The sequence below is a fragment of the Neophocaena asiaeorientalis genome, unplaced genomic scaffold (genome assembly GCF_003031525.2).
Source record: "Neophocaena asiaeorientalis asiaeorientalis breed wild unplaced genomic scaffold, Neophocaena_asiaeorientalis_V1.1 scaffold641, whole genome shotgun sequence".
Lineage (NCBI taxonomy): Eukaryota > Metazoa > Chordata > Mammalia > Artiodactyla > Phocoenidae > Neophocaena > Neophocaena asiaeorientalis.
This window is the reverse complement of record NW_020173730.1, coordinates 813,229-838,185: the sequence shown is the minus strand read 5'-3', so window position 1 is coordinate 838,185 and position 24,957 is coordinate 813,229. Positions and strand designations below refer to the sequence as shown.

At 36.5% G+C, this 24,957-nt stretch overlaps 1 protein-coding gene across 1 annotated transcript in view; it reads left to right on the top strand.

Moving 5' to 3' along the window:
• The window catches only part of SLC2A13 (solute carrier family 2 member 13), a 412,288-nt gene that overhangs the window by 99,276 nt on the left and 288,055 nt on the right, over positions 1–24,957 (top strand). Inside the window, exon 3 of the mRNA XM_024750867.1 lies at positions 2,280–2,488. Coding sequence (XP_024606635.1) covers positions 2,280–2,488 — 209 coding nt within the window. The remainder of the gene's footprint in view (positions 1–2,279; positions 2,489–24,957) is intronic.

The window sequence follows — 24,957 nt, the reverse complement described above, 5'->3', positions numbered from 1 at the left end:
TTTTCTTTTAATTTTTAAAAAATATTATGTTCTGGGATTAAATAGTGAGTAGTAAAGTGCAAAGTATTATGTGAGCATCTTCGGGTCTAAAAATGATTCAGTTTCTGTATTCATTTCAGTGCTTCTTTGAAGTATTCAGTGCACCCCTTTAATCTTAATTCATCACTAAGGGGGTTTGGAAAACGGAAGGAAAGATCAAGAAAGGTATAGAGAAATGAAAAGTAAAGGCTTTCATCTTTAGTACTTTTCTTATTTATTTCCTAATCCAATATATTTGGTTTCTACCTTTTTATTGCTTTTCTTTTAAATAATTGGCAATGTAGGATAACCTTTTTTCTTAAATTTTTTAAGAGAGAACACACTGAATAGAAATTTCATTCATTTACAGCATTAAAACACACATTAAGATTTGGTTATACAAGTTATCATCTTAAGGGAAAGAGGCCAGAAATATGCATTTGTGTGAGCTGACCTCTCTAGTTCTCATCAGATGAGTCTTCAGAAGAAAAGGTCTGGTCATATCTAGAGTAACAAACAGAAGGAAAGGTCTGGTTATATCTAGAGTAACAAATAGTTTCATTGGAAAGAATTTCTGTGTAAGTAACTTTGCAGAGCTAAATGATCCAGTAGAGTTGCTGCAGAAAATTTTACTATGAGTGTGAAACAGTTTTCTGTTTAGTTTATATAGACAGTTTCGATATATATAGCTGTTTTTGTATCATTTCATAAAACATTTACTGAATGCCTATTGTGCAAGATACTTTATAAGGTGCTATGCTGAATATAAAGTTAAATATGCAGTCAAGTGAAATAGGTAAATAATTTATTATAATACAAGGTATAATGACATAAATAGAGGTCAAAAATATTTTCTAGGTGAGCAGAGGAAGGAGTGATTAAGTATTGGTGTAATTATCAATACTTATGAATTAAAGTATAAAACATGTCTAATAAGATTTCCTTTAATATTGTAGGCCAAGTGATTTATTTAGTCATTCATAAACACTTTGTTCACTTTCTAAATCTTAGTTAATTTTGCTGAGTGTATTTATAGCTACTGTTTGAGTAGGAGGTACTCTTAACATCCATGTAGCAATTGTGTTTTGTTTTTCTACTCTTTTTGGAAGTAAAATGAAATTGCCTGGAAAATAATAGACTTATTCACAAGATATGTGTCTTCAGGACTGCTATACTTTTGGTTTAGCATGGCTTAAAAGTTAGAACAGCTTTGAAAAGTGTATTGAGTCTTGATTTATGAATGCCAGTGAGTATGGGTTGTTATGCAATCAGGACTGGCCTGAGCTCTACCACCATAAATCTACCATGGAAAATATTCTGGGAACTTGGATCAATAGAAAACATTCAGGTGTCCTAGAGTCATAGAAGCCACCAATTTAAAGAGACCTTGAAGTTTATGTAATCTAACTTAGTTTAAAAAGATTGAGGCCTAGAGGTATTAGGAGATTAGTCCAGTGGTCAGAATAATTTGGAAAGATCTTTGATATTGATATATTCATATTGCTATTTTTGTTATTTCTCTGGTAGATTTAAAGTGCTATGCTTATTTGTTATTTAGAATTTTGTCAGTCATTAAGAATAGACATTTGAAGAAGATGACAACTTAAAACATTAGCAGCTTTTTCATATTTCTAGTCATTTTAATAATGATTATTAGCATCTGACTTCATCTTTTTTCTGCTATCGGCTGCTATGTGCTTTCCTAACTCTCCCTCCACCTCCCCATTTTTTAAGTAAAGTGCTTTTTTGTCTAAAAAAAATGATGCTTGATGGCAAAATGAAATCATAACTAATCATTTACAGAGAAGAAATAACTGTAAAGCAATACATCTGGGCATTTATTTTAATGAAAAGTATATCTTTTAAACAGATATCAGAGAGTTTTGTCTTAGCCCCATTTTTATATTGTAAATTACAGAATTATATTTTATTAGTATTAGATAGGATGGTGATTTTGGTGTTTTGCATGTTGTGTTTGGTTCAGAATGCCTATCCAAAATTATTGTGACTTTTGTTCATTCTTTTTCATTGTAATTTGTGCGAGAGATAAAAAAGAATCAGATTTTTCTCATTTTTCAATTTTTCACTACAATATAAAAATATCTTTTCTGGTGACACACACATGCACATATGATGAAAAGAAAATCATTCTAATTTTTACCATTATATGTTATTCCTAATGTGGTAAACACAAACCTTTTATTCATACTCAATGCTAATAAGACCACATTTTACAACCATGTATTGATTTCTTATTACAGGTACATGCTGGGACTTGCAGCAATTCCAGCAGTTATACAGTTTTTTGGCTTTCTCTTTTTACCTGAAAGCCCTCGATGGCTTATTCAGAAAGGACAGACTCAGAAGGCCCGTAGAATTTTATCTCAGATGCGTGGTAACCAGACCATTGATGAGGAGTATGATAGCATCAAAAACAACATTGAAGAAGAAGAAAAAGAGGTTGGCTCAGGTATGTGGATTTTATACATATATGAATTTTAAAACTACATAATAGTTTTACTTATAAATTATATTCTTTTAGTATTATTTAATGTCTCTAAATGATGAAGTGGGTTAATATGTATAACTAAACCAAAATAAACATTTTAATTTTAAAAGCAATATAATAATGTTATAAAAGAATGAAGAAAACACTGCCATAATGCCACTGTCCTTAAATAATTACTATTTTTATTTTTGTAATTTCTTTTATTTTAAGTCAGATATACTTGACATAGTTGTCATTTTGAGTGGGGACATTTTTTGAGTATATGTATATTTTACATATAAATATGTATATTCTACATATAAATATTTAATATATAAATATAAGTATGTATTATACTTATAAGTATGTATTATTGACCTTCTATATTAAATAAAAGTTCAGTTTGAACTATTGTCAAAATAAATCACTTTAGTAAAATTAAATACCTTGTTTACATGTGTTACATTAATTTCCATACTAATTTTTATAAAGACTAAGAATACCTTCATATACTTGTTATGGAATAATTTTGCATTTCCCTGTTTTCATTAAAATGTTTAATTGTCTAATCACAATTTAACCATGTCAGAAACCAAAAAAAGCATGGTTCTGGTTAATTTATGTTGATGAATTTATTTTCAGAGAAGAAATCACGTAGGGATTTAAAAATCACGTAGGGATTTAAAAATCCAGTGGCAAGATCTGTAATCTTGATAGTCTGATTTGGGTAAGCGATTTGCCAGATGGGAATGATGGGAAAAGGTAGACATTTTACAATTCCCTGCTGGATTCACATTCCCCAAAATTGTTTCATTTTCTCTCAACCTTCCTTCTGCCTCTACATTAATTGGTTGTTCAATGGAGATGCTTACTTATATTAGTCAAATTATTTTTCATACCTGAGGAAATGCCAAACACACACACAACCCTTTATTGATATATATCATACACAAGTCTTGGAAGGTTTGTTCACTCACTCTTACTATCTTTTGGTAGAGCTGAAGAAGCAATAGAATGAACACTGCAGAAACTGGTCACTGTGGTAGCCACACATGGTTTGGCTTACATATACACAGTACATGATACATACAGAGTGTGATCTTATTACCTCCTTGCTCAGACGAAAGCCCCTCAGACAAAAGCCCCTAGATAATTGTGAGCCCACTCTAGGTGAAGGTCATTTTTAGCAAAAAGTTTCTGAGTATATACCATGTGCCTGGCATTGTCAGCATTTCCTATACTCTGCACATTAGTGCAAGTATTAAAGAGAATTTTGTTTTAACAAAATTAATTCATTTAGTGAGTTCAAGATTGTGTTAATTTTTAAAATACAATTTTAAGTGTCTATTTAAATTACAAATAACTTCTTTCATGCTTCCGTCTAAATTCTTCTCAGCAGCTGCTTGAATGAAATATGAGGTTGTTTCATATTGTAATCAATAACGTAATGTAATTACATGTAATCAGTATACTTGAAACCCATGTGCTAATAATGTGTGAGTGGAAATCTTTTCAGAGTATTAGGATATATTAAATACTACTTAGAACATAAGTTTTTATTAATTTATGTTAAGGATAGAAACAACAACTTAATAAAAAACACTTCTTGTTTAGGAGTAGGGATACCACTGACTTTACTACAAAGCATTGAACATGTAGCTTCACTTTGACTACTTAAAAAGTTGTCTGACTGGTCTAGCCATGCAGTTGTTGACGATGCATGCTGTTTGAGTCTCATGACTATTTGGAATGTGTAACCAAATGGGTTTTTAGAAACTTGAGGTAGATAGGATTGCAGTTATCTGTGTCTGCTTTAGTTTTTATTAGACGTCTTTGGGAACTAAGTAGGACACTATTTTATGTGTACCTATTGGATATAGATAAAATAGTTAGCTATTTACCTATTCCTCATATTGCTTTATGTGCACATTTGGCACAAATCTTTTTAAAAAAATTATATACATAAAATTTATTCGTTATGCATTACATATTGATAGAAAACTTAAAGGCAGATATCACTTCAAAGACAAAGTGGCACAAATCTTAATACCATAATATTATCCACTGAATCCTAATGTGTCTTATGCTTGGGTAAATATTGTAAACTTTGTAACTAATAGGATTAATAATTTTTCCATTTCTGGATTTGTATTATTTGAGTACTGTCATCTTGCTTAATTTTAAAACGAATCTCATGTTCTTTTATAAAGGTAAAGAATTAATAGCATTATGGCATGAATGCACACAGACAGTTTTGCTGGGGTTACACAAGCACCAATAATTTGGGGCTTCATTTTTGTGACTGATAAATTTGACCACAGTAAAACGTATTCTGCACAGTATGAATTTTATTGCATCATTTTCATCTCAGTTCAGTTGGAAAATAGAGAGTAGTGCTAGGACTTGTGTTACAAACCAGAAGGTCCTGCCCTCAGTCACTTTACATTTGAAAAGATAGGCTAGATGGACAACTACACATGAAGAAACAGCTAACTTTGAAATAACAAAAATGTTCTGGCTCAGAGAACAGTCAGCCATTGTGTTGGAGAGTTAGAGAGTGACTTGTGTTAATCTGTCCATGGATTCTGATGAATTTTGAGCCATGACTTCAAGCCCAGGAACTCTGAGTAGTGGAGGGTAGTTGCTTGGAGGGACGAACCTTGTCCTAGGCACCATAAAATACTCAGCTGTTCCAGGAGGGTAGAAAATGGTTGTTTAATACGACCACCTTTCCTTTTGGCAGAAATGTTTTATCATCAGATGTGGTGGCTTAGTTACCTGCTACCTGTGAGCCAAATAGGTCTGATTCCAGATCAGTAAACGATGTCCTTCTCTCAGAGTTTCCAGTGGATTTGTGACTTGTGACTATAATGGTACTTGGTTATGTGACCCTCCTCTATTTGTAGGATTTTTTTCCTTGGTCACTTGAGTTTAAATTTGACCTCTTTGAGGAAAATAGGCATAGCTGCTGAACTATGTATTAATTTTTTTGATGTGTGAAATGTCAGTGTATATGGGACTTATTTACTTCCTGTTTCAAAACATACTTTATGACTTTATGTAGTGAATATGGTGGCTTCTCTGACCAGGTCTGCAGGAGAAGTGAGGCTCATAGGCCATGCTGTGGAACAGGATTGGGTTATAATGGGATTTCATCTCTTCTTCTGCACATGACATAAAAGTCGACCTCTTTAGCATGTGATTTCTCCACTATAGGGGAAAAAAGGCAGTTTATGGGAAAAGAAGCAAACAATTTTCGTTTGTGTTCAACACTGTTTATACATCCTGTAGGACTAATAAAGTGAGACTAGAAGAAATGACAGCTTGGTTGGGAAAGCTCTCAGAATTGGGAGACAGGGAAATGAAAGACTTGTCCTGGCTCCATTCCAAACTTGTAATCCTAAAAGGATTTTGGGGGGAGCACTGAACCTCAGTTTTCTGTTAGGTTTTTAAGAAAAGAGAACCAGATTATAACAGCTCCACAGTCTGATTTTTTAGTTTTAAAAGTCTGTGAGAAATGCCTGTTTTAAAATTTCTAAATACTGGAACTTCCCAGGTGGTCCAGTAGTAAAGAATACGCTTTCCAATGCAGGGGACGCAGGTTTGATCCCTGGTCGGGGAACTAAGATCCCACATGCCGCAGGGCAGCTAAGCCCGCACGACACAACTACTGAGCCCATGTACCTCACCTAGAGAGCCCCCCGTGTGCTGCAAACTACAGAGCCCATGTGCTCTGGAGGCTGCACGCCACAACTAGAGAGAATCCCACATGCCGCAATGAAGATCCTGCGTGCAACTAAGACCTGACGCAGCCAAAAATAAAAAAAAATTAATAAAATAAAAATTCTAAATACTATACAAGAGTCTTTCATTCTGAAATACTTATTGAGTGACACTCAATAAATGTGGGGATGTGCAGTAAGTAGATAGACAAGGTTCTGGCCCACTGGGAAGGGGTACACAACTGATAAATAAAAGAGTAAATAATTACCAGATAACTACAAATTGTGGTAATTGCTTTGAAGGAAACAAACAGGATAATAACATATTTATAGAGGGACTGAAGAGGGGCTACTTTAGGTGGGATGATTAGGAAACGCTTCTCTGAAGAGGTGAGTTTGAATGGTGATAAAGAATCAGCAATGTAGAGAACTAAAGGGAAGATGGTTCTAGGCAGACGGAATAACAAATGCAAAATTATATGTATCGTTAAGTTACCAGATTAATTTTCTTGGAACATTTTGATTATATATATACATGTACATGTACCAGAGTTTAAAGACATTTCAGTAATAACTAACTATACATCTTTATTTATCCCAGGTTGCCAAGCCAAAGCTTGGAATTAGTAGAGACACAATTACTACTTTAAGAATTAAAAGCACATTTGAGTACAAAATAATATACCATTTCTAACATTTTGTTGCTTATCTCTTATGGTTTATCTTGCTAGTTTATTTCATGTTGCATAGATGTGGAATAGAGTCATGACTTGTATGTACATGCGCACTTAGGCTGCTTCCAAGTCTAGGCTATTGTTAATAATGCTACAGTGAACACAGGGGTGCATTTATCTTTTTGAATTAGTGTTTTGGTTTTCTTCGGGTAAATATCCGGAAGTGAAATTGCTGGATCATATGGTAGTTCTATTTTTAGGTTTTTAAGGAACCTCCATACTGTTTTCCACAGTGGCTGCACCAATTTACATGCCTACCAACAGTGTAGAAGTGTTACATTTTTTTCCAGATCTTTGCCAACGTTTGTTATTTGTGGTCTTTTTGATGATAGACGTTCTGATAGGTGTGAGGTGATACCTCGTTGTGGTTTTGCTTTCCATTTTTCTGATGATTAGTGATGTTGAGCATCTTTTCATGTGCCTGTTGGTCATCTCTGTGTCTTCTTTGGAAAAGCGTCTATTCATGTCTTTGACCCATGTTTTAATTGGGTTGTTTGTTTTTTGCTATTGAGTTGTATGAGCTATTTATATTTTGGATATTAATCCCTTATTGGTCATATCATTTGCAAATATTTTCTCTCATTCTGTATGTTGTCTTTTCATTTTTCGATGGTTTCCTTTGCTGTGCAAAAGCTTTTAAATAGGTCCTATTTGCCTAAGGTGACAGATCCAAAAAACATTGCTTTGATTTATGTCAAAGAGTGTTCTATGCTTTCTTGTAGAAGTCTTATGATTTTCAGTCTTACATTTAAGTCTTTAATCCATTTTGAGTTTATTTTTGTATATGCTTTGAGAAAATGTTCTAATTTTATTCTTTTACATGTAGCTGTCCAGTTTTCCCAGCACCACTTATTGAAGAGACTGTCTTTTCCTCATTGTGTATTCTTGCCTCCTGTGTCATAGATTGACTGACCATAAATGTGTGCGTTTATTTCTCTCTATTTTGTTCCATTGATCTATGTGTCGGTTTGGGGGCCAGTACCATACTGTTTTGATGACTTTGTAATATAGTCTGAAGTCAGGAAACATGATACCTCCAGCTCTGTTATTTTTCTCAAGATTGTTGTGGCTTTTCAGGGTCTTCGTGTTTCCATACAAATTTTAGAATTACTTCTTTTATTTCTGTGAAGTATGCCACTAGTAGTTTGATAGGGATTGCATTGACTCGGTAGATTGCCTTGGGTAGTATGGTCATTTTAACAATATTAATTCTTCCTATCCATCAACATGGTATATCTTTGCATCAGTTTGTGTCCTCTTCCATTTCTTTCACAGCAGTTTATAGTTTTCTGAGTACAGGTATTTTATTTCTGTAGTTAAATTTATTCCCTAGGTATTTTATAATTTTTGATGTGATGGTAAATGGGATTTTTAAAACATTTCTTTCTGATATTTTATTTTTAGTGTATAGAAATGCAACATATTTCTATATATTAAATTTGTATCCTGCTGTATTTAAACTTCACTGTATTAATTGATGAGCTCTAGTACTTTTTCAGTGGTGGCTTTAGGATTTTCTATGTATAGTACCATGTCATCTGCAAACAGTGACAATTTTACTTGTTCCTTTCAAATTTGGATTCCTTTTATTTCTTTTTTCTTGTCTGCTGTGACTGGGACTTCCAATTCTATGCTGAATAAAAGTGGTGAGAGAGGGTATTCTTGTCTTCTTCCTGATCTTATAGGAATCCTTTCAAATTTCACTGCTGAGTATGATGTTAGCTGTGGGTTTTTCATATTTGGTTTTATTATGTTGAGGTATGTTCTCTATACCCACTTTGTGGAGAGTTTTTATCATAAATGGATGTTGAATTTTATCAAAAGATTTTTCTGCATCTATTCAGATAATCATATGATTTTTATTCTTCATTTTGTCAATGTGGTTTATCACATTAATTGATTTGTGGGTATTGAGCCATCTCTGGGATGAATCCCACTTGATCATGGTGTATGATTCTTTTAATGTATTGCTGGATTTGATTTGCTATTATTTTGTTGAGGATTTTTGCATCTATGTTAATCAGTGATAATGGCCTGTAATTGTTTTTCTTGTTTTTGATATTTCTGTCTGTTTTTGGTATCAGGGTGTGCTGGCCTTGTAGAATGAGTTTGGAAGCATTCCTCCCTCTGCAATTTTTGGGAATAGTTCAAGAAGGATACACGTTAACTCTTCCCTAAATGTTTGGTAGAATTCACCTGTGAAGCCATCTGTTTCTGGACTTTTGTTTGTTGAGAGTTTTGATTATTGATTCAATTTCATTATTGGTAATCAGTCTGTTCATATTTTCTATTTCTTTCTGGTTCAGTTTTGGGAGATTGTACATTTCTAGGTGTTTGTCCATTTCTTCTAGATTATTCATTTTATTGGCATATAATTGTTCATATGATCCTTTGTATTTCTGTGGTGTCGGTTGTAAGTATTCCTTTTTACATTTCTGATTTAATCGATTTGGGTCCTCTCTCTTTTTGTTGGTCAGTCGGCTTAAGGTTTATCAATTTTGTTTATCTTTTAAAAGAACCGGCTCTTCATCTCATTGATCACTTCTATTGTTTCTTTAGTTTCTATTTTATTTATTTCTACTCTGGTCTTTGATTTCTTTCCTTCTACTATCTTTGGGTTTTGTTTGTTCTTTTTCTAGTTCCTTAGGGGTAAGGTTAGGTTGTTCATTTGAGATTTTTCTCATTTTCTGAGGTTGGCTTGTATCACTATAAACTTCCTTCTTAGAACTGCTTCTCCTACATCCCATAGATTTTGGGTCATTGTGCTTTGTTTTCATTTGTCTCCAGGTTTGTTTTTTTTTTCTCCTTTGATTTCTTTTTCCATCCCCTCACTTCAGTCTGTGTGTATCTTAGATCTGAAGTGAGTCCATTGAAGATAGCATATATATGAGTTAGTTTTTGTATCCATTCAGCCACTCTGTCCTTTCATGGGAGCATGTAGTCTATTTAAATTTAAAGTAATTATTGTTAGATATGTACTTACTGCCTTTTTAAAAAATTGTTTTGGGGTAGTTATTTTTTGTTTATTTCCTTTTGTTCTGTGCCCTTTTGATTTGATGACTGTCTTTAGTGTTATGCTTTGATTCCTTTCTCTTTTTTGTTTGTATCTATTATAGGTTTCTGGTTTGTGGTTACCATGAGGTATATTTATAGCAATATATGTAGACATCTAATTCCAGCCTAATGACATTGCAATGGAATGCTCATTGCAGGTGACATCTGCTGCACTTAGAGCAAAGTGTCATTTTTCCTAATATTTCTGGTAGTTTTGCTTTTATTTTCTTTGTGTGATAGTACAGTGCTTTCTGACCCAAAGTAATTGCATGTATGCTATTTACTGGGTGAACTTGATATTAACAAATTGTTTCTCAGCAAGATGACAACCAATTTTCCACATGTAGGCCAAGAAAACATATCTATATCTAATATTCTTGAGGTTGTCACAAAATTGCCCAAATTGTCACTGTGTGAGGTTGTTATACGTATCTCCTATGGTAAAGGGTAGATTAAAATAAAAGGTCAAGTAAAAAGCTGCTTTAATTTTCTATCCTTGTGTTAAAAAGCTGTAAACTGAAGGATTATTAAAACAATATATAATTCTACTGTCTTTTTAAAAAAATTTGATGGCTGTGTCAGGTATTAGTTGTCGCACACGGGATCTTTGTTGCAGTGTGTGGGCTTCTCTCTAGTTGTGGCGTGAGGGTTTTCTCTTCTCTAGTTGTGGCATGTGGGCTCCAGAGCGCATGGACTCTGTAGTTTGTGGCATGTGGGCTCCAGAGCGCATGGACTCTGTAGTTTGTGGCATGCAGGCTCTCTCATTGAGGTGCCCGAGCTCAGTAGGTGTGGTGCACAGGCTTAGTTGCCCCGTGGCATGTGGGATCTTAGTTCCCCAGCCAGGGATTGAATCTGTATCCCCTACATTGGAAGGTGAATTCTTTATCACTGGACCACCAGGGAAGTTCCTCAGATTTTAGTTAAACTTACTTTTTTAGGCATCATGACTTATTTAAAAGAACCTCTATTTAATTCAACATGGCTTTAAATAAAAATTGCTTTGGATTTTTTAAACTCCAGAGAATTTTTAAAATCATAAGCAGAATTAGAATAGTTCTTAGACAAAGAGATAAGGAATGGCATAGAGAAGATTTTCCACTCGGCAAATCACAGGAGAAGGAAGTACTTTTCACATTACCTGTAGCCTTTCAAGCCATTTTCACTGATTTGTATTGAAAATGCAGATTGTCTTAGGAAGTTGATAGGTAGTACTTGATGGTTCATCCTTCTGCTTTCTTGCTACGATGTACTTAAATCCATATTTCATTAAAAAAAATCCATGCTAGTTTTGACTGTGTCAAATTTTTCCTTTTTACTCCTACACATTGTGAAGTTTTTCTGTATTTAATACAAATAGGAGGAGAAAACCCAACAAAGTACATTGCAAAAGGAATATAGTTCTTGAGTTGCTGCTTTAGGGTAGTTCATTTCCAACTTAACACTAAACCCATCATTCAGCACAAGTGATAGTCTGGTTTGTAAATAAAACTCTGGTCTGGAGTTTTTTTCCTTGAGAAAAGACTAGTTGTTGTGCCCTTTAAATGTTACCTAGTGTGTGGAGAAGGTTAGAGGAATATTCTGAAGAAAACCCAATTATCTCCATCTCAGAGGGGAAGGCACATGAACCACTCTTGAATGTTGGGACTTTTTAGTGATAACAGGAGAGTTCCATTGATGGGCTATAGAATCACAATATTAATAACCATGTCGTGTGGTATCTGAAGAACCTTACCTATTAACAAATATCAGAAGAGATCTTCTCGAATGTTTCTCAAAGATCGAAGAATTACTCTTAATTTTTTCTATCGTTTTATTTTTTTTAACATCTTTATTGGAGTATAATTGCTTTACAATGGTGTATTAGTTTCTGCTTTATAACAAAGTGAATCAGCTATACATATACATATATCCCCATATCTCCTCCCTCTTGCGTCTACCTCCCACCCTCTCTATCCCACCCCTTTAGGTAGTCACAAGCACCGAGCTGATCTGCCTGTACTATGTGGCTGCTTCTCACTAGCTATCTATTTAACATTTGGTAGTGTATATATGTCCATGCCACTCTCTCACTTCGTCCCAGCTTACCCTTCCCCCACCCTGCGTCCTCAAGTCCATTCTCTACATCTGCATCTTTATTCCTGGCCTGCCACTAGATTCTTCAGAACAATTTTTTTTGCCTTTTTTTTTAGATTCCATATATGTGTGTTAGCATACAATATTGGTTTTTCTCTTTCTGACTTCACTCTCTAGGACAGACTCTGGGTCCCATCCACCTCACTAAAAATAACTCAATTTCATTTCTTTTTATGCCTGAGTAATATTCCATTGTATATATGTGCCACATCATCTTTATCCATTCATCTGTCGATGGACACTTAGATTGCTTCCATGTCCTGGCTATCGTAAATAGAGCTGCAGTGAACACTGCAGTACATGACTCTTTTTGAATTATGGTTTTCTCAGGGCATGTGCCCAGTAGAGGGATTGCTGGGTCACATGGTAGTTATACTTTTAGTTTTTTAAGGAACCTCCATGCTGTTCTCCATAGTGCGTATATCAGTTTACATTCCCACCAACAGTGCAAGAGGGTGCCCATTTCTCCACACCCTCTCCAGCATTTATTGTTTGTAGATTTTTTTGATGATAGCCATTCTAACTGGAGTGAGGGGATACCTCATTGTAGTTTTGATTTGCATTTCTCTAATGATTAGTGATGTTGAGCATCCTTTCACGTGTTTGTTGGCAATCTGTATATCTTCTTTGGAGAAATGTCTGTTTAGGTCTTCTGCCCATTTTTGGATTGGGTTGTTTGTTTTTTTGATATTGAGCTGCATGAGCTGCTTGTAAATTTTGGAGATTAATCCTTTGTCAGTTGATTCATTTGCAAATATTTTCTCCCATTTTGAGGGTTGTCTTTTCATCTTGTTTATGGTTTCTTTTGCTGTACAAAAGCTTTTAAGTTTCATTAGTTCCCATTTGTTTATTTTTGTTTTTATTTCCATTTCTCTAGGAGGTGGGTCAAAAAGGATCTTGCTGTGATTTATGTTGTACAGTGTTCTGCCTATGTTTTCCTCTAAGAATTTTATAGTGGCCTTACATTTGGGTCTTTAATCCATTTTGAGTTTATTTTTGTGTATGGTGTTAGGGAGTGTTCTAATTTCATTCTTTTACATGTAGCTGTCCAGTTTACCCAGCACCACTTATTGAAGAGGCTGTCTTTTCTCCACTGTATATTCTTGCCTCCTTTATCAAAAATAAGGTGACCGTATGTGCGTAGGGTTTCTCTCAGGTCTTTCTATCATTCCATTGATCTATATTTCTGTTTTTGTGCCAGTACCAGACTGTCTTGATTACTGTAGCTTTGTAGTATAGTCTGAAATCAGGGAGCCTGATTTCTCCAGCTCCATTTTTCTTACTCAAAATTGCTTTGGCTCTTCAGGGTCTTTTGTGTTTCCATACAAACTGTGAAATTTTTTGTTACAGTTCTGTAAAAATGCCATTGGTAGTTTAATAGGGATTGCATTGAATCTGTAGATTGCTTTGGGTAGTATAGTCATTTTCACAATGTTGACTTTTCCAATCCAAGAACATGATATATCTCTCCATCTATTTGTATCGTCTTTCATTTCTTTCACCAGTGTCTTATAGTTTTCTGCATACAGGTCTTTTGTCCCCTTAGGTAGGTTTATTCCTAGGTATTTTATTCTTTTTGTTGGAATGGTAAATAAGAGTGTTTCCTTAATTCCTCTTTCAGATTTTTCATCATTAGTATATAGGAAGGGAAGAGATTTCTGTGCATTAGTTTTGTATCCTACTACTTTACCAAATTCATTGATTAGCTCTAGTAGTTTTCTGGTAGCATCTTCAGGATTTTCTATGTATAGTATGATGTCATCTGCAAACAGTGACAGCTCTACTTCTTCTTTTCCGATTTGGATTCCTTTTATTTCTTTTTCTTCTCTGGCTACTGTGGCTAAAACTTCCAAAACTATGTTGTATAGTAGTGGTGACAGTGGGCATCCTTGTCTTATTCCTGATTTTAGTTGTAATGGTTTCAGTTTTTCACCATTGAGAACGATGTTGGCTGTGCGTTTGTCATATATGGCCTTTATTATGTTGAGGTAAGTTTCCTCTATGCCTACTTTCTGCAGGGTTTTTATCATAAATGGGTGTTGAATACTGTCGAAAGCTTTTTCTGCATCTATTGAGATGATCATATGGTTTCTCTCCTTCAATCTGTTAATATGGTTTATCACATTGTTTGATTTGTGTATATTGAAGAATCCTTGCATCCCTGGGATAAACCCCACTTGATCATGGTGTATGATCCTTTTAATGTGCTGTTGGATTCTGTTTGCTAGTACTTTGTTGAGGATTTTTGCATTTATGTTCATCAGTGATATTGGCCTGTAGTTTTCTTTTTTTTTGGCTTCTTTGTCTGGTTTTGGCATCTGGGTGATGGTGGCCTTGTAGAATGAGTTTGGGAGTATTCCTCCCTCTGCTATATTTTGGAAGAGTTTGAGAAGGATAGGTGTTAGGTCTTCTCTAAATGTTTGATAGAATCCGCCCATGAAGTCATCTGGTCCTGGGCTTTTGTTTGTTGGAAGATTTTGTTTGTTTGTTTGGTTTTTTTTTTCATTACGCGGGCCTCTCACCATTGCGGCCTCTCCCGTTGCACAGCACAGGCTATGGACGCGCAGGCTCAGAGGCTATGGGTCATGGACCCAGCTGCTCCGTGGCATGTGGGATCTTCCCGGACCGGGGCACGAACCTGTGTCCCCTGCATCGGCAGGCGGACTCTCAACCACTGCACTACCAGAGAAGCCCATGTTGGAAGATTTTTAATCACAGTTTGAATTTCAGTGCTTGTGATTGATCTGTTCATATTTTCTGTTTCTTCCTGGTTCAGTCTCGGAAGGTTGTGCTTTTCTAAGAATTTGTCCATTTCTTCCAGGTTGTCCATTTTATTGGAATATAGTTACTTGTAGTAATCTCTCATGATCCTTTGCATTTCTGCATTGTGAGTTGTTACTTCTCCTTTTTCATTTCTAATTCTGTTAATTTGAGTCTTCTCCCTTTTTTTCTTGATAAGCCTGGCTAATGGTTTATCTATTTTGTTTATCTTCTCAAAGAACCAGCTTTTAGTTTTACTGATCTTTGCTACTGTTTCCTTCATTTCTTTTTCATTTATTTCTGACCTGACGTTTATGATTTCTTTGCTTCTGCTAACCTTGGGTTTTTTTGTTCTTCTTTCTCTAATTGCTTTAGGTGTAAGGTTAGGTTGTTTATTTGAGATGCTTCTTGTTTCTTGAGGTAGGATTGTATTGCTATAAACTTCCCTCCTAGAACTGCTTTTGCTGCATCCCATAGGTTTTTGGTCGTCATGTTTTCATTGGCATTTGTTTCTAGGTATTTTTTGATTTCCTCATTGATTTCTTCAGTGATCTCTTGGCTATTTAGTATCGTATTGTTTAGCCTCCCTGTGTTTTTACAGATTTTTTCCCATAATTGATATCTAATCTCATAGCATTGTGGTTGGAAAAGATACCTGATATGATTTCAGTTTTCTTAGTTTTACCAAGGCTTGATTTGTGACCCAAGATCTATCCTGGAGAATGTTCCATGAGCACTTGAGAAGAAAGTGTATTCTGTTGTTTTTGGATGGAATGTCCTATAAATATCAATTAAGTCCATCTTGTTTAATGTATTATTTAAAGTTTGTTTTTCCTTATTTATTTTCATTTTGGATGACATGTCCTTTGGTGAAAATAGGGTGTTAAAGTCCCCTACTATTATTGTGTTACTGTCAATTTTCCATTTTATGGCTGTTAGCATTTGCCTTATGTATTGAGGTGCTCCTATGTTGGGTGCATAAATATTTACAATTGTTATGTCTTCTTCTTGGATTGATCCCTTGATCATTATGTAGTGTCTTCTTTGTCTCTTGTGATAGTCTTTATTTTAGTCTATTTTGTCTGATACGTGAATTGCTACTCCAGCTTTCTTGTGATTTCCATTTGCATGGGATATCCTTTTCCATCCCCTCACTTTCAGTCTGTATGTGTCCCTAGGTCTGAAGTGGGTCTCTTCTATACAGTATATGTACGAGTCTTGTTTTTGTATCTATTCAGCCAGTCTGTGTCTTTTCGTTGGAGCATTTAATCCATTTACATTTAAGTTAGTTATAGATATGTATGTTCCTATTACCATTTTCTTAATTGTTTTGGGTTTTTATTGTACGTCTTTTCCTTCTCTTGTATTTCCTGCCTAGAGAAGTTCCTTTAGCATTTATTGTAAAGCTGGTTTGGTGGTGCTGAATTCTCTTAGGTTTTGCTTGTCTCTAAATGTTTTAATTTCTTTGTTGAATCTTAATGAGATCCTTGCTGGTTAGAGTAATCTTGGTTGTAGGTTTTTCCCTTTCATCACTTTAAATATGTCTTACCCCTCCTTTCTGGCTTGCAGAGTTTCTGCTGAAAGACCAGCTGTTAACCTAATGGGGATTCCCTTCTATGTTATTTGTTGGTTTTCCCTTGCTGCTTTTAATATGTTTTCTTTGTATTTAATTTTTGATAGTTAGATTAATATCTCTCTTGGCGTGTTTCTCCATGGATTTATCCTGTACGGGAGTCTCTGTGCTTCCTGGACTTAATTGACTCTTTCCTTTACCATATTAGGGAAGTTTTCGAGTATAATCTCTTCAAATACTTTCTCACTCCCTTCCTCTTTCTCTTTTTCTTCTGAGACCCCTATAATTCGAGTGTTGGTGCATTTAATGTTGTCCCCGAGGTCTCTGAGACTGTCCTCAATTCTTTTCATTCTTTTTTCGTTATTCTGCTCTGAAATAGTTATTTCCACTATTTTATCTTCCAGGTCACTTATCCGTTCTTCTCGCTTAGCTATTCTGCTATCGTTTCCTTCTAGAGAGTTTTTTATTTCATTAATTGTGTTGTTCATTTTTATTGTTTGTTTGCTCTTTAGTTCTTCTAGGTCCTTGTTAAACGTTTCTTGTGTTTTCTACATTCTGTTTCCAAGATTTTGTATCATCTTTACTATCATTAGTCTGAATTCTTTTTCAGGTAGCCTGTCTATTTCCTCTTCATTTGTTTAGTCTGGTGGGGTTTTGCCTTGCTCCTTCATCTGCTGTGTGTTTGTCTTCTCATTTTGCTTAACTTACTGTGTTTGGGTCTACTTTTTGCTGGTTGCAGGTTCGTACTTCCCATTGTTTTCGGTGTCCGCCCCCAGTGGCTAAGGTTGGTTCAGTGGGTTGTGTAGGCTTCTTGGTGGAGGGGACTGGTGCCTGTGTTCTGTTGGATAAGGTTGGATCTTATCTTTCTGTTTGGCAGGACCGCGTCTGGTGGTGTGTTTTGGGGTGTCTGTGACCTTATGATTTTAGGCAGCCTCTCTGCTAATCAGTGGGGTTATATTCCTGTCTTGCTAGTTGTTTGGCACAGGTTGTCCAGCACTGTAGCTTGCTGTTTGTTGAGTGGTAATCGGTCTTAGCGTTGAGATGGAGATCTTTGGGAGAGCTTTTACCATTTGATGTTATGTGGAGCCGGGAGGTGTCTGGTGGACCAGTGTCTTGAACTCGGCTCTCCCACCTCAGAGGCAAAGGCCTGACATCTGGCCGGAGCAGCAAGACCATGTCAGGCACATGGTTAGAAGAAAAGGGTGAGAAAAAGAAAGAAAGAAAGAGAGGGAGGGAGGGAGCGAGGGAGATGGAGGGAGGGAGGGAGGGGGGGGAGGAGAGAGAGAGAGAGAGAGAAAGAAAAATAAATAAATGAAATAAAGTTATTAAAATAAGAAATAAAAAAATTTTTTTAAATAAAAAAATTAAAAAGTAATTTAAAAAGAAGAAAAGAAAGAAAGAAGAGAGCAACCAAACCAAAAAACCAATCCACCTATGATAACAAGTGCTAAAAACTGTACTAAAAAAAAAAAAACCCAGACAGAACCCAAGGCCAAATGGTAAAAGCAAAGCTATACAGACAAAATCACACAAAGAAGCATACACATACACACTCACAAAAAGAGACAAAGGAAAAAAAAATATATGTCTATATATATATATAAAAAAAAGGAAGAGAGCACCCAAATCAATAAACAAATCTACCAATGATAATTAAATACTAAACTAAGATAAACATAAATTCAGAAACAAATTAGATGCAGAAAGCAAGCCTCAAGTCTACAGTTGCTCCTGAAGTCACTGCTTCAGTTTTGGGATGATTTGTTGTCTATTCTGGTATTCCAGAGATGCAGGGTACATCAAGTTGATTGTGGAGATTTAATCACTGCTCCTGAGGCTGCTGGGAGAAATTTCCCTTTCTTTTCTTTGTTCTCACAGCTCCTGGGGTTCAGCTTTGGATTTGGCCCTGCCTCTGCGTGTAGGTCACCTGAGGGTGTCTGTTCCCATCCTGTCTTGATGGGGTTAAAGGAGCAGCTGATTAGGGGGCTCTGGCTCCCTCAGGCTGGTGGGAGGGAGGGGTATGGAATGCGGGGCGAGCCTGCAGTGAAAGAGGCCGGCGTGACGTTGCAACAGCCTGAGGTACGCTGTGTGTTTTCCTGGGGAAGTTGTCCCTGGATCACGGGGCCCTGTCAGTAGTGGGCTGCACAGGCTCCCAGGATAGGTGTGGATGGTGACCCGTGCTTGCACACAGGCTTCTTGGTGGCTGCCGCAGCAGCCTTAGCATTTCATGCCTGGCTCTGGGGTCCGTGCTGATAGCCGTGGCTCGCGCCCATCTCTGGAGCTTGTTTAGGCAGTGCTCTGAATCCCCTTTCCTCGCGCAACCCGAAACAATGGTCTCTTGCCTCTTAGGCAGTTCCAGACTTTTTCATGGAATCCCTCCCAGCTAGCTGTGGCGCAGTAGCCCCCTTCTGGCGGTGTTCACACAGTCAACCCGAGTCCTCTCCCTGGGATCCGACCTCAGAAGCCCGAGCCTCAGCTCCCAGTCCCCGCCTGCCCCAGCGGGTGAGCAGACAAGCCTCTGAGGCTCGTGAGTGCTGGTCAGCACCAATCCTCTGTGCGGGAATCTCTCAGCTTTGCCCTCTGCACCCCTGTTGCTGCGCTCTCCTCCGTGGCTCCAAAGCTTCCCTCCTGCCAGCCCCTGTGTCCGCCAGTGAAGGGGCTTCCTAGTGTTTGGAAACTTCCTTCTTCACAGCTCCCTCCCAAGGTGTAGGTCCTGTCCTTATTCTTTTGTCTCTGTTCTCTCTTTTTTCTGTTGCCCTGCCCATGTACGTGGGGAGTTTCTTGCCTGTTGGGAAGGCTGAGGTCTTCTGCCAGCATTCAGTAGGTGTTTTGTAGAAGTTGTTCCACATGTAGATGTATTTCTGATGTATTTGTGGGGAGGAAGGTGATCTCCACATCTTACTCCTCCGCTATCTTGAAGGTCCCCCTTTTCTAATTTTTAAATTCAGTTTTAAATTCAGTTTGTATTGGCAGATAGAGTAGGCAAATAACATTAATTTTCTCCTCCTATACCTCTGTACCTCAAGCCCTGTAAACCCTTTGGTTTACCCAGTGAGAGTGATTTTTCATCAGTTAACTTTAACGAATTTAACTTATTAAAGTATTTAATTTAACAAGTTATTTAATTTTTAATCTTAGTGAACACTTACCACAGGTGTTTACATTTCAGTTAACTTACTTATCAGGTGTCTATATTGCTTGAAATGTAGTAGTCTTTGATAAGGAGATGTGTGCTTGGCAGGATAGACTGAGGAGAAAAATACTAGGTTTATGAAGCTACATCAATAATAAATGGCTATAGAATTGTCTCACATTTTTCGTATAGTTTTTTCCTCCCTGAATTTTTCAAGATATTTCTTTGAAAATGATTCCCACTGCACGTCTTAGAATAAACGTCTTAGAATAAACCTTCAAAATACTTTTTTTAAAAAGATAGAGCCCAATAAATGTTCTTTTCTAGGGGTTGGAGGAGACCCAGAGAATTTTTTTTTTTTTTTGGCTACGTTGGGTCTTCATTGCTGTGCGTGGGCTTTCTCTAGTTGCAGTGAGTGGGGGCTGCTCTTCGTTGCAGTGTGCAGGCTTCTCATTGTGGTGGCTTCTCTTGTTATGGAGAGCAGGCTTTAGTAGTTTTGGCAGGTGGGCTCAGTAGTTGTGGCTCGTGGCCTCTAGAGCACAGGCTCAGTAGTTGTGGCACACAGGCTTATTTGCTCTGCGGCATGTGGAATCATGCCAGACCAAGGCTCGAACCCGTGTCCTCGCATTGGCAGGCAGATTCTGAACTACTGCGCCACCAGGGAAGTCTGAGACCCAGAGACTTTGAAAACCAGCTTTGCATAAAAGCAAAGACCTTTTATACTGCTGTCTTATTCATATTTAAATAATAATAGTGTGAAAATGACAGTAGCAATAACTATTTACTGAATCCCTAGTTCTGTAAATGTTTCATGTGTGCACACACACACATTTTCTCTGATTCTTAAAACAACCCTAAAAATTAGACATTATCATCCATATTGTACTGAATAGATGAACAGCTGTCAAAGTCAAACATCTAGGAAATGAAAGAGGCAGGATCTGAGCCCCACGCCACCACCTCTCAAGCCTTTCCTTATTCCACTTGGCCAACTGTGCATGTCATGCCACTTCTGTGCTATACAGTTTGGATGTAGATGCTGAAAAAATAAATTAGACTTGGTCCTTGCTCTTAAGAAGCTTAGAACTTTTAAAATTTCCTTAAGAATGTCTTCCTTTTCTAAAGGAAAGAACACAAAACAACCTGAAAATATATAAACAAGACAACCCTCAGAGTCAGTTGGCAAATTAATTTAATTCACTTGTTTTCACCTTGAGAGCATATTTCCCATCAATTCCCTCTTCTCCACTCTTGATGTCATTGCCTGTGTTGGGTTTCTTCTGTTCATCTTCTCTGCTTGGGTAATAGGTAACAATGGCTTCCACTGGTCTTCTTGCTTCTGGCATCTCCCCCTCTTCATTCACTTTCCCAAAGGCCTCCAAGGGTTATCCCAACACACAGACAACATCATGTCCCTTTCCTTCTCAGAAAAATATATCTTAACTTGTTATTAAACTTTCTTTAAAATATGCTTTCAGTTTTCCTTTCCGTTTATTTCACTAGAGCCAAGACTCCATCATCGTCAAAAGGAAGAAGCTGCCCCCATTGACTTGAGAGCCTCCTGATTCTCAGCGCAGGGAGTTGATGACTAGGTTGGAGGTGTGGTAGAGGGGTTGCCTCAGAATGTCCACACCCTGAGATGGTCTGGGTGGAGTTCCTGAGCTTCACTATTTAATCCAGCCAGTGCATTATGCAAAGAAAATGTAAATATTGCCTCACAAAAAGAATATATTAAATTTGAGGACTAGTAACATAGTAGGGATTTTCTATGCTAAGAAGACCTTTTGATACTACTCTCCATTAGCAAATTTAACGTGATTCATCATTCAGTTTACTTTTGTGAACTTTTTTTGAAAAAGACTGATATAGAAGTACTTAGGTGTTTCTTTCTGCTTAGTCCAGTAGATGCTAGTATTGTTTTTATTGGGTTGTACAAGAGTAGAAAGTTTACAAATTAGGTAAAATCATGTTTCATCTGAAAGAAATTTTAAAAAGGTACTAATAGGGATATTTTAATTGTGCTTTTAATGTAATAGGCTTGGGGCTGTTCTCATTGTTGGTAGAATGATTTTTATTTTGATGCCTTATTCCAGGAGTCCCAAACTTCTTCTGTAAGGGCCAGATAGTTAATACTTGGCTTTGTGGCCACATGGTCTCTGTTGGAACTACTCAGCCTGCTGTTGCAACGTGAATGCAGCCAGAGACAGTCTTTGAAGAAATGAGCGTGGCTTGTGCCAATAAAACACAAAAGCTTATTATTTTGTACCTGTTATATTTTATTATTTACGAAACTAGGAAGCTGACCAAATTTGGCCAATGGGTTATGGTCTGCTGACCCCTTCTTAATCAGTCATTAAAAATGTCTTATTTTATCAGTTGCCTCAGTTTTTACTCTTACGACTATTTTAAATTAGGGATTCTACTTTTAAAATGTGCATTGAAGCCTCTTCAACATAATATTCACTAGTGGGTTTGTCTCCTTTGCTTTCTATGCAGGTGGTGAAGTTGTGTGAGAGTGTGTCTGTGTGTAAGTGTGCATGTGGTGCATAGTCACAGAACCAAAAAGGTAGTGTTTTAGGGAAGCTTCTGGGTAATAGAAGCACTAAACCTTTATGAGACCACTGCTCAGAGAGGCTTTGCCTAGCTGCCCTTTCGAAACAGCTTGACCCCCTTGTTCACACATGAACAGAAACTGTCACTCCCTTTCCATGGATTACAGTCAAAGCAAGATGATACCCTTTGTGGAAGACAAAGTGCATTGGACAGTTGAGATGATTTTATTCAGGCTGTTGCAATAGGGAGGTTCATTGACAATGAACTTCTCAAAGAAGAGGGAAAAAACGTGGGGTTTTACAGAGCAGGTAAATAAGAGTTCTGAGGAAGGGTGGAGGCAGGTCTTACCTCAGAATGGGGGAGGGCAGTGCCTACCTCTCTGTGCCCCTCCAGAACCTCAGTAATGCATCTCTGTGGCAGCTGACGTTTGATCTTCCTGTCCCTGTCCCACTAGTGACTCATCCTTATTTATCTTTGCATCCCTGCCACCAGATACAGTCCCTGCCCTACATCAACAAGGTACTTAATGTTTCTCTGATTGATTTTCCACTCACATGGGAGGAGTGGATGGTGAAGTCTTATCTTTGACCTTGGGATTTGGAGGAGGAAATGGAATTCTTACAGCATGAGAAGCCTTCCTTGTGTGTGACTCAGTCATCATGAAGCTCCAGGGAGCCCCAGTGGTTGGTGAACAGGAGATGTAATTCAGCAAACATGATTATTTGTTGAATGATGTTTTCAGGGGCAGATGTATATATTTAAAATCTCATTGTGGATTTTACTAAACCACTTGGAATTTATTTGTGTGTGAGGAGTTAGTATTTTCTTCTGGTCTCTAACATGTTGGGCGCAATTAAAAAACTTAAACTTTTGAGGTCAAACATGTATGGGTAAAATGGAATTTCAAATATAAAAGTTACAAAATCTTATGTGATTTATTATTATTTTAGAATTAATTTTTAAAAAGATGCTTGTTCTTGTCCAAATCTGGAAATACCACTTACAAATGAATGAATTAGGCTTTTGTTAATAATTATGGGGAACAGATTATAATTCAGAGTACGTGCTTATAGGTATGCAGACTTCAAGTGTAGAATCTTCTCCTGTGAAAGGTGAGCCTTCTGAAATCCAGATATTTTTTCACTAGCCCTGGCTACAGTGGTTTTGGCACTCTTAAAACAAATGACAGTTTTGACAGTAGAACTGTAGTCAGAACTTCAGGTGTGAAATTTGGTGTTTGATTTGTTTCTGCTACTCTCATTAACTAGTTTATATTTAGATGTACCCACTTAAGGAAGTAATTCAGGAAACTCATATTCCTCAAAAATGTTCTGTGAAAAATGTTTTAATTTTACTTTTTGAAACAGCTTGTCATCAGGGTGTCTATTCATTTCACAAGAATTAATGAAATACAGTTGGCATCATTAGTGTAATAATTCTGTAGATTTTTCTATCTTATGCATAATAATCCTGTTGAACATTTATTCAGCTTTCTGGAGTAGTGTTTTTTTAAAATAGCGTGTTTTAGAATCTGAGTTCTGTATCATATGGAATAATGGCAATTGCTGCTTACCTATACAGGTGACTTTTTTGGCAGCAAAGAGAATAGTATCACTTAAAGTCTTACTGTTTTTAAAGAGGAAGTTTGAAAAGCAGTCATGAATATTCTGATTTTAATTTATCTGTTAGCAATTTGTTTGAAATTAATAAAAAATAATGATCATTTTTGAGCATTTACTATGTGCTGTGCACTGTGTATAGCACTTTACATGGTATTATTGCATCCTTTAATTCTACAGTCCTGTGAAATAGTAGTAGTAGAAGTTGTTATTGTTACATTTTTTTTTTTTTTAACATCTTTATTGGGGTATAATTGCTTTACAATAGTGTGTTAGTTTCTGCATTACAACAAAGTGAATCAGCTATACATATACATATGCTCCCATGTGTCTTCCCTCCTGCGTCTCCCTCCCTCCCGTTACATTCTTTTAGAGATGAGAAAATTAGACTTAGAAAACATAGCTCTCCTTGTCTAATAAGTGGCAAAAGTCAGAATTCAAACCTTACTGCAGATACATATTCTTAATCATTAACCTGTAATTCAATGAATTTTAAGATTTTTGTATGGTAAGAAAAGTATTATTTCCATGCTTTAAGATTTGCTTTTAAAAGTATTTGCTGTATTACAGTTTCATATACGTAGTGTATTTGTTTATACAGTAATACAGGCTATTCAGTTTCTTTGACAATCTTTCTTGAACTGTATGTAACATATTATCACATCATTTTAGTAGTTGGAATTGAACAAAATGAAACTCTTTTTCTGCCTAGTATCAGTTCATTTATTTATGGTTCCTGCCATGTTAAAATGAGTTCCCAAAGACAATTGTTCATACTTTTTCTGATTCAAATCAGAGTTTTGTTTTTTAGGTAAAGGTTGATCACACTTTATTTATTGACTATCAGCTATAATAGAAGAGAGACAGTTAAGAACTCAGAATTTTGTAAGGTTAGAATAATTCATTTATCCACAAGCATTGTTTGGCTACTTACCATGTGTTGGGTACTATGCTAGGTGCCAGGATATGGGGTTTTACAATAATGATGGCTAATATTTGTTGAGCACTTTCTATGTGCCAAATATTATTCTAAGTCCATTATGTGTCTAACCAGTATAATTATCACGGCAACAGAGGTAAATACTGTTAGGATCCCCACTTCACAGATGATGAAACAGACTCAGAGGGATTAAGTAATTTGCTGAATTACTTAATTCAGCTGGTAAGTGG